Source organism: Papaver somniferum, chromosome 4 (genome assembly GCF_003573695.1).
Source record: "Papaver somniferum cultivar HN1 chromosome 4, ASM357369v1, whole genome shotgun sequence".
NCBI classification, from domain to species: domain Eukaryota; kingdom Viridiplantae; phylum Streptophyta; class Magnoliopsida; order Ranunculales; family Papaveraceae; genus Papaver; species Papaver somniferum.
Window position 1 is genome coordinate 158557707 of NC_039361.1, and position 13982 is coordinate 158571688.

General features: G+C 36.9%; 1 protein-coding gene across 1 annotated transcript; it reads left to right on the top strand.

The window, feature by feature from the left end:
* Window positions 1–4502: 4502 nt before the first annotated feature.
* Window positions 4503–8993, top strand: LOC113271727 (protein INVOLVED IN DE NOVO 2-like). Its single transcript, XM_026521633.1, has 7 exons — window positions 4503–4720; window positions 5728–6628; window positions 6715–6896; window positions 7165–7254; window positions 7368–7655; window positions 7819–8022; window positions 8525–8993. The coding sequence occupies exons 2-7, from the start codon at window positions 5743–5745 to the stop codon at window positions 8753–8755; spliced, it is 1881 nt and encodes a 626-aa protein (XP_026377418.1). The 5' UTR covers window positions 4503–4720; window positions 5728–5742; the 3' UTR covers window positions 8756–8993.
* The last annotated feature ends 4989 nt before the right edge of the window (window positions 8994–13982 follow it).

Genomic DNA, 13982 nt, shown 5'->3' on the forward strand with positions numbered 1-13982 from the left:
ATAATCATTCTTATAGTTGTTGATTTTACAACAGGACTGAATGTATCTTGATATTCAATTCCTTCAATTTGATTATACCCTTTTGCAACTAGTCTAGATTTAAATCTCTTTATAGTGCCATTTTCCTTCCTCTTGATTCTGAAAATCCACTTACAACTAATGGCATTGTACCCTGAATTTGCTTGGACCAAGTGCCAAGTACCATTTTGTAACAAAGTTGTGATCTCTTCATCCATAACATCTCTCCACCTATGATCCTTACATGCATCAGTATAGCAAGTAGGGACTGTGATGTCTTCACACACAGTTTGAACTTCAGAAGCATATACTTTAGGTTTGAAGATACCTTGCTTACCCCTGGTTGTCATGGAATGATTGTTGGTGACAGAAGGAGGTGCAGTTGATGTAGACGCAGGTAATGGCAGTGAATCAGATAGAGACATGTCAGTTAGAATGGTATCCACTTCATTAGCCATTGGATTGACAGCAGCAGGTGAGGGTAAAATGGTTGCAGAAGTAATTGCAGCAGAAGAAGAATTCTCAAATTGAAATAGGGTAGCATATGGAAACACATTCTCATCAAACACCACATCTCTAGAAATAATAATTTTATTTGTAAGAGGATTATAGCACCTGTAACCCTTGTGAAGATGAATGTATCCCAAGAAAATACACTTTACTGATCTGGGTTCTAGTTTATGGGTATTGAATGGTCTCAAACAAGGAAAACATACACAACCAAATGTATGTAAAAATTTATAGTCTGGTTTGAGATGAAATAATTTTTCTAGAGGGGATAATTGATGCAAAGTTGGAGTAGGCAATCTGTTGATGAGAAAGTTTTGTGTTTCAAAGGCATAAGACCAGAATGATATTGGTAATGAAACATGAGATATAAGTGCTAAACCAGTTTCTACTATATGCCTGTGTTTTCTTTCTGATGTTCCATTTTGAGCATGTGCATGTGGACAAGATACCCTGTGACCAATTCCACAATTGTCCAAATAAGTGGAGACATTCATGTACTCCCCTCCCCAATCAGACTGAACATATTTAATCTTTATTTGAAGTTGATTTTCAATTTTAGTCTTAAATTTAATAAATGTGTCAAGAACCTCTGATTTATATGCTAGTGGATATAGCCAAGTGAATCTGCTAAATGAATCAATAAATGAAGCATAATACTTGAATCCATTGATTGAACAAATAGGGGAAACCCATACATATGAGTGGATTAAATCCAGAGGACTATACACAACATGCTTTAGCTAGTTGACAAGATGAGAAAATAGTTGCAGACAAATGACTGTCAATTACCTCATTGACTGAAGACAAAACATGCTTTAATGTCTTGTATGCAGGGTGTCCTAGTTTATTATGCCATAATGCTGATGAAGAGGTTGTTAAAGAAAGAGCTTGTTTGAGTTGAGAAGCAGTGAACTCCATATGTTATAAGCCATCTCTAACATGACCAGTGAGAAGCACCTTGTGGGAACTCAAATCCTTCACATAGAATTTATCATGATGAAATTCAAAGAAGCAATTATTCTCTTTTGTAAACTGATGCACAAAAATTAGATTCCTAGTAATTGATGGAACATGTAGCACATTTGAAAGAGTAAATTTGCAATCAGAATGATGAATAAGAGAAGAACCAATGTGAGTTATATTCAAACCTGAGTAATTGCCAACTCTAACATGATCATGTCTTTGATATTCAGAATGAAGGTTGAGATTTGAAAGATCAGATGTAATATGATGAATTTCACCAGAGTCAGGTACCCATCCTGAGTTAGTAGAAGCGGAGGCATCATTGTAAACAACAAAAGCTTCAGTCTCAGGACACTATAAGTCATCATAAGTATCTCCATAGTACTGAGAAGAAGTATAGTGAGCTTGAGGCATAGAATTTTCACTTGAAGCATATCTGTATCTGCATTCAGTTGCTGAGTGACCAGGTTTAATACAAATTTGACATTCAATATAGTAATTGTAATTGATAGGTGGTGTTGGTGGAAAGAAGTTGTTATGTGCACCATTATATATGTTACCACCACCACGACCACCATTGCCAAATCTACCACCATTGCCACCTCTAAAACCTCCTCTAAACCTCCACCAGATCGATTACCACGATAACTACCACCACCAGATCTGTTAAATGCACCTCTCTGTGAGTAAGATGGAGATGAAGGAGGATAGTGTGAAGTTCCTGGATAATGTTGATAATAAGCTGAAGGTGGATAATAGGGTGGATACTGGGAATCATGTGAAGGTGTGGGAGAGGTAGCAGGATGTTGCTGAGTTAAAATGTTGGCAGAGGCTGTGGTTAAATCAACTTTGGATTCAGAACAAACTCGAGCTTCTTCAGATAACAATAATCCTCGTAATCCAACAGAGGTAATTAGGTTGTCATTTTTCGATTGCTGAGTTGTAACTGAGGTTTTGAAAGCATTAAAATCAGTAGGTAAACCTTTAAGGAAATGGAAAACAAGATCCTCATCAGAGATAAGATGATCAATTTGAGCTAATTGATGAGAAATAGATCTAGATCTATTAAAATAAGCTAACATTGATTCACTACTCTTGTTTAAATGAACTAAATCTGTTTTCAATTGCATCAATCTAGACTTTGTAGTTGCATTGTAATTAGGCTCAAGTCGAATCCAAATCTCATGAGAAAAGGTGCAATCAAGTACCTGAGAGTGAGTTTCTTCAACACACACAGAGAATAACCATGAGAGAATATCCTGATCCTGATTTACCCAGTAATTGTACATCGGATTGAAAACGAACTCATTATCAGGATCATTATCAACAAAACCTTCTGTTGTTACAATCGCTTGTCCTGCTGGAGATGTTTTGCGATAATATTTGACAGGACAATGGAGTGAGCCATCAACAAATCGAAACAGATTGTAGCTACGAAGAAGTAGAACAATTTGCGATTTCCAGAGAGGATAATTTGTGGTAGTTAGTTTTGATGGTAGTTTAAAAGTTAGAGGTATATGTTTGTTCATTTCTGCCATTGATGAATTTGAAGTTTTGAATTAAATTTGAAATTTAGGGTTTGGAAGAGGTATCTGATACCATATTGACAGATTTAAAGTCGTTGGACATTTATCTCAGTGTGAATTTCATTCAATTGATTTTTCTTGTTACAGAAAGAGATATGAAAAATCTCTATATAAAAGCTAATAACCGCTCACATACGTAGCCGGTTTCTAACGTACATATCACTTGTACATGGCAGTTACACCACACGCTTACACCACACATTTACAGGTTCATATAAAACATGAAATTCTTGAAATAGAAAGCTATGCTCTGACAAAATCACAAGAAAACATCAAAGCTTCATTTTAATTCCTGATTCTGCAGCAACAACCGAATGCCAGGAGAATTTATCAGTTGCATCTCTTTTGCACCACAAGTTTTGAAGACTCTCCATATTTTCCTTTCATACTGTTTTTTCTCGTTTGATTTTGTAGACTTATCCGGTATACAAAATTCAAGGAAGGGTAAAATTATATTTCACCTTCTAGTTTGATATATATTTCATATTTGGGTTCCTGAATGGAATCAAATTCTGCTGGTTCTTGAACTTAACGGTTTTGATAATCTTCCTATTTTAAATCTCTGGATATTTTTGGTATTCTTTATATATTCAAATTGCTTTTGAAGTGCATCAAGCAAGATCTCTTCTAGTGAGACATGTGTACATATGTTTGTGTTCTTTTCTTCTTTATTAATTTCTTTTGGGTAAAGAATTTGATCCTGACGAGGAGTTTCGAACTCAGAACCCTGATATCGTAACCCAGTGATTTTATCAATTGCATATATGGATCAAGGAAAGGGTACCAAGGATTTGTACCACCAAAGAATACAACAACAACAAAATAAGAAAAACTCACTTGATAGCAAAAAACCAAGCTGAGGAAAGGATGTGCACTAATTTGGTCTAAAAAGGATGTAACAAACAACGGATGGGTTTGAGAGAAAAATGGGATAAAACGTTGATTCCTACCGTTGTTCCATCCATATACCTCGTATATCGTAAAATAGCTGCCGGAAAGTTCAAATTGCGGAAAATAGCTGACGGTATTGTGTAGCCGAGGGTATATCACTTGGCATGAGTATCGTCATCCGGTATCCCAAAAAAATATCGCCAGGTTTGAATTGAAACCACATGTTGGGGATTTGAAAAACAAAAGCAAGCTGACGTACTTGGGATATATTATTTGTATTCGAAAATTCATCACTTGATGTGAGAGACTATACAGAATGAACGAATGGATTAGGTATGACTGGAGTTGACCGATCACCGAGTTCTCAACGACTCAATTGTGGCCCACCAACTCAACTTTTAAAGACGGATAGTTTGTGCTTCTCTATGTGGTGGAAATGGAATGGACTGGACAAATTTGCTCATTTGCCACCTCGTGTACTTGTTCCTATAGCGGGTGGAAACCAACAAAATATGCCAGTTTGCCGGCCAACTGGCCTTAGCTTTGCTCATCGTATCATATGCCACCTGTGTACATTCCTCTCCGCATGGAAATTTATTTCATTTGGTTTGGTGAGATCACAAGCCCTGCCAAAAACCCTGAACCCTTCTCGTCACGGATTTAGGGTCTCAATCATCACCATCATCAAGCTCGATCTGCTTGTCCTTTGAAAGGAGGTGTTGTTTCCCCGCAGAGATCTCGATTTTTGGCGGGTAAACCCTAAAGCTCTGCATGTTTAGTGAATGATTTTGATTTTGTCTGTGTTTGTGTGTATGTTTCTAGTCTTGATCTTGCTAATGTACACGTTTAGTTGTTTCCCTTATCTTTCAACCTGATTTTCTTGATTTTGATTGTGTTTAGTAATCCCCGTGGGAATTTTATGGATCAGAAAAAAAAAATTGTTTGAAAGTTGATTTTGCTTTAAATCTGAGTGTGTCTAGTTTGTTTCTACTGATTTCTACATTGGGTTGGATTCTACTGAGGATGATTTTGTTGTCTTGATTCATGTGTTCCTGGGTGGATTTTTTTGGTTTGGATGATTGTTTGGGGGTTTGAATTGAAATTTTGTTTGTGAGATTCTACAAGTGATATAACTTTTTGTATTGTCTTTGGTAAGTATGAATTCTGTAGTTAATTGGGTTATGGAGACTATGACTACCTGTTTAGAGTTTCCATTTTGTTTGTCAGTAAGATTGTGTTCTTGATCTTTGTTAACTCTGCATGGAAATGTTTTGTTTGAAGTTGATTTTTCTTTTGTATGTTTCGGCTAATTAAGGCAGTAGTATTATGCTGCATTGTCAAAAAATGTGTATATCTTGAGGATTCTGTTAGTTGAATTTTGAGGATTTAGTTTCTTATCTTAATGTTTTCCCTTTGGCATGCAAGTTCTGTGGTTGTCGTTGGGAAAATGACTGTAAGTTCTAGTCCGTGAGGTTGTTCATTACCTGCTTTAGTTGTTTGAAACAATGAAGAGAATTAAAGGTTGAAAGCCTTGAATCACTGTGTAGTTGTGAACTGTGTGGTTTTGTGTTTACTGAATAACTTGTTAATACTTTTACTTTTAGATTGTTTCAATGTAGAGACTGCTTACTGCATGAGGGTCATATGATGTTTGCAGACTAGGAGTAAATATTTGCCAAAAAAAATCCAGTAATGGAATATGGCTTGTTTACAGAACTTTATTACTTGGTCTTGATATAATGTTTTGGTATTCTTGCAGGTGACACAGAGCAGAATGAGCTCCGATGAAGATTCTGAAGTTAGTGAGTCTGAGATCGAGGATTATGGAGATAAGGAGTATGAATTGATGAAGAATGGGAAACACAAAGTCAAATTCGCAGAGGATGTCTTTCGGTGTCCATTTTGTCAAGGGAAGAAGAAACAAGACTACCGCTACAAGGATGTCAAGCAGCACGCTATTGGGATAGCGAATTCTCATAGTAAGAGTGCTAAAAACAAGGCAAACCACTTGGCATTATCTAAATATCTGGAAACGGAGCTAGCACCAGTAGTGGTGGTTCAAGCTCAGCCTAAAGTTGAGGCTGATCAGGACCGTGATGAACTTTTTGTTTATCCTTGGGTGGGTGTTATTGCCAACCTTCCTACCGAACGGAAAGATGGAAAATATGTAGGAGAAAGTGGTTCTAAGCTCAGAGACCAGTTCACTAGACAAGGATTTAATCCTGTGAAGGTGCAACCTCTATGGAATTTTCGAGGTCATTCAGGATATGCTCTTGTAATTTTTAACAAGGACTGGCCTGGATTTCACAATGCAATGTCATTTGAGAAGTTCTTTGAAGCGGATCATCATGGAAAGCGAGATTGGTGTGCAAAGAAGCACCGTGGGACTAGTCTTTATGGCTGGGTGGCACGAGAGGATGACTACGATGGTGGAAATATTGTTGCTGAACACCTGGTAAAAATTGGGAACCTAAAAACTACCGCTGATATTGTGGCAGAAGATGAGAGAAAGACGAATAAACTTGTCTCAAAATTGGCTAATGATATTGAAGTCAAAAGTATGAAAATGAGAGAAATTGAGTGTAAATACAATGAAACCAACCGATCTCTGAGTAACTTGATGAGTCAGAACGATAAGCTTCATCAAAGATATAACGATGGTATGTCAGGAAATTTGAATATTTTGTATTTGGTACTTCCCATTACAGCTATAAAAACCGACTCATGCTTGATTTGTATTTGGCAGAGCTTTCAAAGATGCAACAGACTGCAAAGAATCATTTCCAGAGGATTTGCCATGAGCACAATAAAGTCAAATCGGAGTTGGACACTCAAAGGAAGGAGCTCGAGCGTCGTACATCAGAACTGGAAAAGCGTGAGGCCCAGAATGAAACTGAGCGGAGCAAATTAGCAGAGGAAAAGTTACAGGTAAGAGTAACACTGCAAAAAGAATTGGCTTTTATGAGTTAGTTCATGCTTCTTGGTAAAAAATGTAATGCAAGATATCAAGTAGTACTAGTCTATTGTAGTTATTATATGGAAACCATAATTTTTTGCTGTTCTAGCATGGAATTCATAGTCTATTGCTGCTTGTAGAAACATTCTGGTATAATTTTATAACTCGTGCATATGGATTTATTGTTTGTGATTTGCCATGGTAGCTGATTGATAATATTGTTTCTGTTTGTGTGTTCAGAATGCCACAAAGAATAGCTCTCTTGAAATGGCTAGTGTGGAGCAAAAGAAGGCGGATGCAAATGTACTTAAGCTAGCTGAAGACCAGAAGGTATACTATCTACTGTTCATCTTGATAGATTATTTGTTAAGTCAGCAAAACAATGTAAATGCAAATCTTGCAATTTACTTATATTATCAATTGGTTGTGATTGTTGATCACAGAGAGAAAAGGAAAACCTACATAACAGAATACTTGCTTTAGAGAAGCAACTGGATGCAAAACAAGCACTGGAGCTGGAAATCGAGCGTTTGAAGGGAAATCTAAATGTGCTGAAGCACATGGGAGGAGATGAGGACGAGGCATTCAACAAACAGATGGATGAAATGTCTAAGAACCTGAAAGAGAAAGAGGGAGAACTGGAAAGTCTTGAAGATCTCAACCAGGCTCTGGTAGTCAAGGAGCGTAAAAGCAATGATGAGCTACAGGAAGCTCGTAAAGAATTAATTAATGTGATCTCTCTCTCTCTCTCTCTCTCTCTCTCTCTCTCTCTCTCTCTCTCTCTCTCTCTCTCTTTCCCTCTCCCTCCCTCTCTCTCCCTCCCTCTCTCCCTCCCTCCCGGATCTTGCAGAGAAAATCTTGAATGCCCTTTCTATTTTGAAATCTGGCTTGTAGGGACTGAGAGAAATGTCTGGTCGTGCTCATATTGGGGTCAAGAGGATGGGAGAACTTGATAACAAACCATTCAATGAAGCATGTAAGAGGAAATATGGCAGTGTAGATGTTCAAGCTACACTGATGTGCTCCACTTGGGAAGAACACCTTAAAGATCCAGACTGGCACCCTTACAAAATCATCAAAGTGGGGAACAACCATCAGGTATTATAAATGTGCCACAGTTTCTTTTGTCCATGTTTTAAAATTTTAAAGCTCATAAGGTCTAATGTTTTGATTAGATGGGTGTTCCCGTCACTGATTTCTCTAAAATGTTTACATCCAAGTAAAGAGGTAATTACGGGATTAAAATATTTGCATATTGACACCTAAGTAAACCCAAAATCTCTTCTAGTTAAATTTGTGATTCATGGTAGTTCTACTTCCGGGCAAAGTTATTATCTCTCGCAGGCTTTTCTAGTTTTTGTACTTCTACTCCTCGTGTAATAGAATCAACTCACAGAAAATGAAAAATAAAAAAACAACCCAAGATCTCCTGCTCGTGTAATAGAATCAACTCAAAATAATGACAGATATTATTTAGGATACGTGTGAAAGCACTTCTGATCTCCATGTCCCAGATAATGCAGTTGCTTAGCCTTGTTTATCATCTTGAGTAATTATGAGTATGTTTTTTATGCTGAGCTTTGGAGTTCTGCTAATGCAGGAAATTATAAACGAAGACGATGATAAGTTAAAGGGTCTGAGAGAAGATTATGGTGAGGACGTTTACAGTGCTGTTTCAACCGCTCTCATGGAAATGAACGAGTATAACCCTAGTGGAAGGTACGTTGTTCCAGAATTATGGAACTTCAAGGAGAACAGAAAGGCTCCTTTGAAAGAAGTGGCGGCATTCATTCTTAAGCAGTGGAAGACCTCTAAGCGAAAGAGGGCTTAAGGTTGATGGTATAGTATATAGCATTTCATGATAATAATCAGCAAATATAGTTGGTAGCAAAGACAGCAAGGCTTGTTATTTTGTGGTATTTCTGAAACAAATGATTATTTTGTCATCAAGGACTTGCTGTATATTCCTTCTTAGCATCTTGCTCATGGTGTTTTGGTTGTGGTTGTTTTAACATTGCAATTATGCATTGTGTGACATGATTAATATTCATGCTGGTTGCTAGAACAAAGACAGTTTTTGATCTTCCTGTCATTGCAGTTTAGATTTTTGTTATTGACCTTCTCACATGACAAAACAAACATGGGGTGGGGTGGGGGGGAGTTAACTGAAATTTCATCAAAGTACTTGCTAGTTGAAATCCCAGCATCTGGACTATGTATGTCATACCTCTGTCTGTGCTGTATTCATTCATTTTCTGCTCGTAATCCGGCGAAAAAATAGCTTAATTTTTTTGAAGATCACCGTCCAGTTTAGAAAATATACACCCTCTGTCCCTAATTAGATGGGCTATTTGTAGTTTGCACAAATTTGAAGGCAAGGAGGAAAGTTGAATATATTTAAGTATTTTTTACAATTATATCCTTATGGGCAATAATTAGTAAAATTTAGAAACGATTTATCTCTTAAACTATACCACGGTTTTTTATAAACTTTATACCGTTGAAAAGCATTTTAAAACACTCATGCAACGAATATAAACATGACTATCAAATTATATATATTTTCATATAGTAACAATAATCAATTAAAAGGATAGTTTTAGAAATACCCCTTAATTAGTGAAATAGCTCATCTATTATTGGACAAAACTAAAAACCAAATAACTCATCTAATTAGGGACGGAGAGAGTAGTAAATTACTCCTTCTAAAAGGGAGGTCTCTTTATTTTTTTCATTTTCACTCGATGCTTATGCAAGAGATATTTGGGGAAATTATTTAAAATTTATGAAGATCAGCAGCCAATTCTGAAAGTTTAACAAATTTCTCCTATGTCAAATTAAAAATGGGATGTTTTAGGTTTTAATTTTTGCCTCTGAATGAAAAGAGTCTTGTTATTAGGAGGGAAAGAATAGATACGAGGAGGGAACTTTTTTTACCAAATTACAATTAATATGGTGGTCAAAATCAAACACAATGAAAATCCGAAAACTTTTTCAACATTCCCACCCTACCCCTAATGTTAATGACCTAACTGTTCTCAATCCATATTTACCAAGAATTTCATCACCGTGTTCATATCTTCGTCCGAAAATGAAAAACCCCAACCTTTTAATAAACCCTAACTGTTTCGTTAGGACGAGAAAAATAGAATTATAAAGTATCCTTTCGTGTGATTACCTATGTTGTGTGGTGTGTTCAGCTTCATGTAGTCCACTGCTATTACGAATTTACGATTTATGACATCAATCGTTGGTTCTCAATTTTCCAAACTCTAGATATGTTATTACAGGCTCCTATTATGAGTTGTTTGTACTTTGCAACACTATTAATAGTATTATGAGTAACATGAATACTTGTGTGTTTGTCTGTTTGATGATACCAACTGCACTTTACTTTTTGTGATTGTCTGCGTACACCAATAATCTTCTAAGTGTTGAAACTACTGTTAGGATCATACTAGAATTTGTAAATGAAATAGCAAAACACATAAACAAATTTTTTATTCCATTGTAGGTACATTGTCCTCTTTACTGATTTCTAAATCTTCAACAGGGTGCACTATATTCTCATTATCAAGGGCAAGGCAGCCAAGAATATCATTTTGAATGTACGGGATAAAGAAATGACTGATACATTCATGTTCTAGATCAGTTTATATCCTAACCTTCACAAGATTGATGATATAAAAAAAACAACTTTGTTCCTTAGCCAGTGGTGTATCTACCACGTACTTAATCGTCTTATAACGTTCTCTTTTTTTTTTACACTTTTGAATGAATTTTTTGTTTATATCATTGGATGTTTTCGCTGTATATTTAAGCTTTTCGAGTCTTAGCTAGGAGTTGTTCGGTTAACCAAAATGACTAACATCAAGGATATTGTAGACATTTCATCAATATTGTAAAAAGTCAATACCTCCTCATAGTACATTTTTTCACTCCTAATAACATGACTCAATGAAAAACAAGGCTGAATTGGGGGTCCTGAAAAATAATTGGGACCCTAGCTACAGAACAAAAAAGGTCATGAAATAGTAATTGGGAGTGATCCCTTATCGCACTTTTTTTAAAATGGCTAAACTACCGCCAAATCATTAGTGTTAATTAATTTAGTTAGATTAAAATCAGATTTAGGGATAAAATTTTGATAAAAGAAAAATTCTGTTTTTGTGTTGTGGAGAGGAAGAGATTGAGTTTTGGGGGGAAAATTTAGGGTTATTTGAAATGAGTGATTCCAGTGGAGGAATCCTATTGCTCAAAATGAAGGAACCAATCCTCAAAATGAAGAACCCGAAGCTCAAAACAATCAGGTAAACTTCCTATACTCTTCAAATTGTATGAATGATGCTCCAAGTGGTCGATTCATGTACACTATGCAACTACTCAGAGTGAGGGTCGTTAAGTTTAGAGGGTGATAAACGAACGACTCTAAGAAGTCGTCAATTACTTAACACAACCTTTGACGACTCAAACCTGCAACTTTTGCAGGTTATGAAAAATCGTCAACCAAGTGTGATATAATTGACGATTCCAACTAGTTAGGTCACACAGAGTCGTTAACTTAATATGTTTAGAAACCAACGACTCTAAAACTTTTTACTTTCCGAAGATGTTGCTCTTAGGGTCGTTAATTTGGCATTCCTATATACTGACGACCCTAGCGAGCCATTTCATAGATTAACAAGAATCGTAACATGTATAAATAGTAACAACTTTGTCGCTTGCGGCTCGAGCCACTTATGGCAGGGAATTATCGTGATGGTAATCAAAATCGTGGTTGTGGAGTCTGTGGCTCGAGCTGATTGCAGCCATCGATAGTCATTATACTGAGAAGAGATATTGGGGATTACTCGATTCTGCGTTGAGCATTGGGTTGCTGCCAGCGATAAAAGGTAATGGATGAATGATGATCGGAATATGATTGTTGCTGCCATTGGCTAGGATGGCAGCGATGGAGCTCAGGTGATGGAAGAGAACGATAATGGAGTTCGAGTAGAGTTTGGAGCCGCGACTTCGATGCCAGTGATGATGGATGATCGGTGGTGATCGTGATGATGAAGGATGGTGCTGTTGTTCATGGATTCTTGGAGCTAGAATTTGAGTTGTTGCTGTCACTAGCTACTGAAGGCAGTGAAGATGAGCATTGAGATGCTGTCATTATCGACAGTAGATGATGGATCATATGAGAACAAATTGCTGCCATCGTGATCAGAGATCGAGAGCTCGAGTTGGACAGAATGATAGAAAGAAGAGCAGCAGGGATTTTTGGTGGTTAATTGACTCGAGAAGAGTAGTTTGCTTTCTCTGATGGTTCGAAACTGTGGTGGTTATCGGTGATCGATGGCATGGAGAACAGAGAAGAAGAACTCGAGCATGGCAGTGATGAAAATGGGTCGATGGAAGAATGATTGATGATGCTGCCATTAATGTAAATCCATGGAAGAGTTTCTAGTGAATATATCATTCAAGCTCAGTTGAGTTCACGGAGAGATAATGGGTTTGTCGAGATTTGTGGCGCTGTGGCTAATGAGCCATGGAAGAAGGGTGAATAGATTATTTGGAGAGACGACAATAGATGATTAACCGGTGAGTGATTGGTAGTTGGCTGTTGTTGTGGAAAAAGATGGAAAATAGAGTTTAGCTGAGAAGAGATGGAAGTCAGGGACGCGACAAAGTTGAGCTGAAAATTTGGAATTCATTTTCGTTGCATAAGAAGTGTTTTCCTGCCGGTAAAAATGATTTTACAATCAACAACAAGATGAAAATAATTTAATCTTAAGTTTTTAAACGAGCTTATTATACTTGCATGATGGTGGGATGAAGTGGTTAGATGCATATGGACGCATCCGTAATCTTCAAGCTATATCTTATAAAGCAACTAGTGCGTTTTTTTTATCGAATTGATTGAATGTCGATATGCATACGGTATGGCTGCATCATTTCTTATTTCTTTGCTCCATGTGTTTGTTTGGCGTACTCCAAATGCATCCTAATCAAGCATTTGGGGAAAGTGGGTGTAAAACGGCTTCATATGATTCAACATGCATGTTAATGCTAACCTGGTTTGTCTTGGACCGCTGCAGGTCAGGTAAGAGTTGGGCATATTCAGACATATTTAGGGTCGGCAGGCAAAATTTATAAAACCAAACGACCCTTCAACATCGTTAACGACTTCAAAATCTTGACATGACGATCCTTCAACATAGTTAACGACTACAATCATTTGACATGACGACCCTTCCTATTTTTTGAACAGAGAACAAATTTTTTGTCATATAGAGTCGTTATTTTTTGACGATCCTATCACTATTTGGGACAGAGAGGTGGTTTCGCGTAAGACAGAGTCGTTCGTATTTAAAAAGGGTCGTCGAGAAGAATAGTTAACGATTTAGAAATTCCTGGGCGACACTTTTTTAGGGCACAAAACCAGGTTTAGGGTCGTTATCGACTACACCTAGTGGTTAACGATTTTTCATCAATTCAATATGCATATAAAAAATCGTTAAACAATAAAAAAACCGTGGTTAACGACCCTGAAACTATAACTGCAATTTGGCAGTTGAAAACCTATTTTTTCAATCAACAAATCAAATTAAACACAAACCCAACTTAGATTTGGGAGTTTTAGTTCACTTACGACGATGAATCGGTGAGAATTTTTTTTTCACAAAAATCGTTAATGGAATGGGAGACAGTGGGAGAGAGGGAGCGGAGGAGAAGAAGTTTTGATTGAAATGAAGATTGGGGGCCGAGATTAGTGGTTAATGAGATTTTTAAGGTAGTTATTAGAGAAGACTAAATTGATATTTTCACCAACATTTTGGAAGCCTTCTATCTTTTATGGGGTGGGTATAAATTAGATGAGACCCCTAATTATTTTTCATGGTCCCCAATTCAGACTCGATGAAAAGCACTCACTTCTCTTTATGACGGAAGTAGGAGTATATGTTTTGACTGTTGACCAGTCAACGGACATCTTTCGAAATTCATCACCTGGGTCAACAATATATGAACAATCCCTTGATCATATTAGGTGATCTTGATGTTCGTTTGTAAAA

Bases quoted from the DNA above. Each gene is read 5' to 3' on its own strand.
- LOC113271727 (XM_026521633.1), top strand. From the start codon at position 5,743: ATGAGCTCCGATGAAGATTCTGAAGTTAGTGAGTCTGAGATCGAGGAT. The intron at 6,897-7,164 runs GTAAGAGTAACA...TTGTGTGTTCAG, and splicing joins TAGCAGAGGAAAAGTTACAG to AATGCCACAAAGAATAGCTC. The intron at 8,023-8,524 runs GTATTATAAATG...CTGCTAATGCAG, and splicing joins AAGTGGGGAACAACCATCAG to GAAATTATAAACGAAGACGA.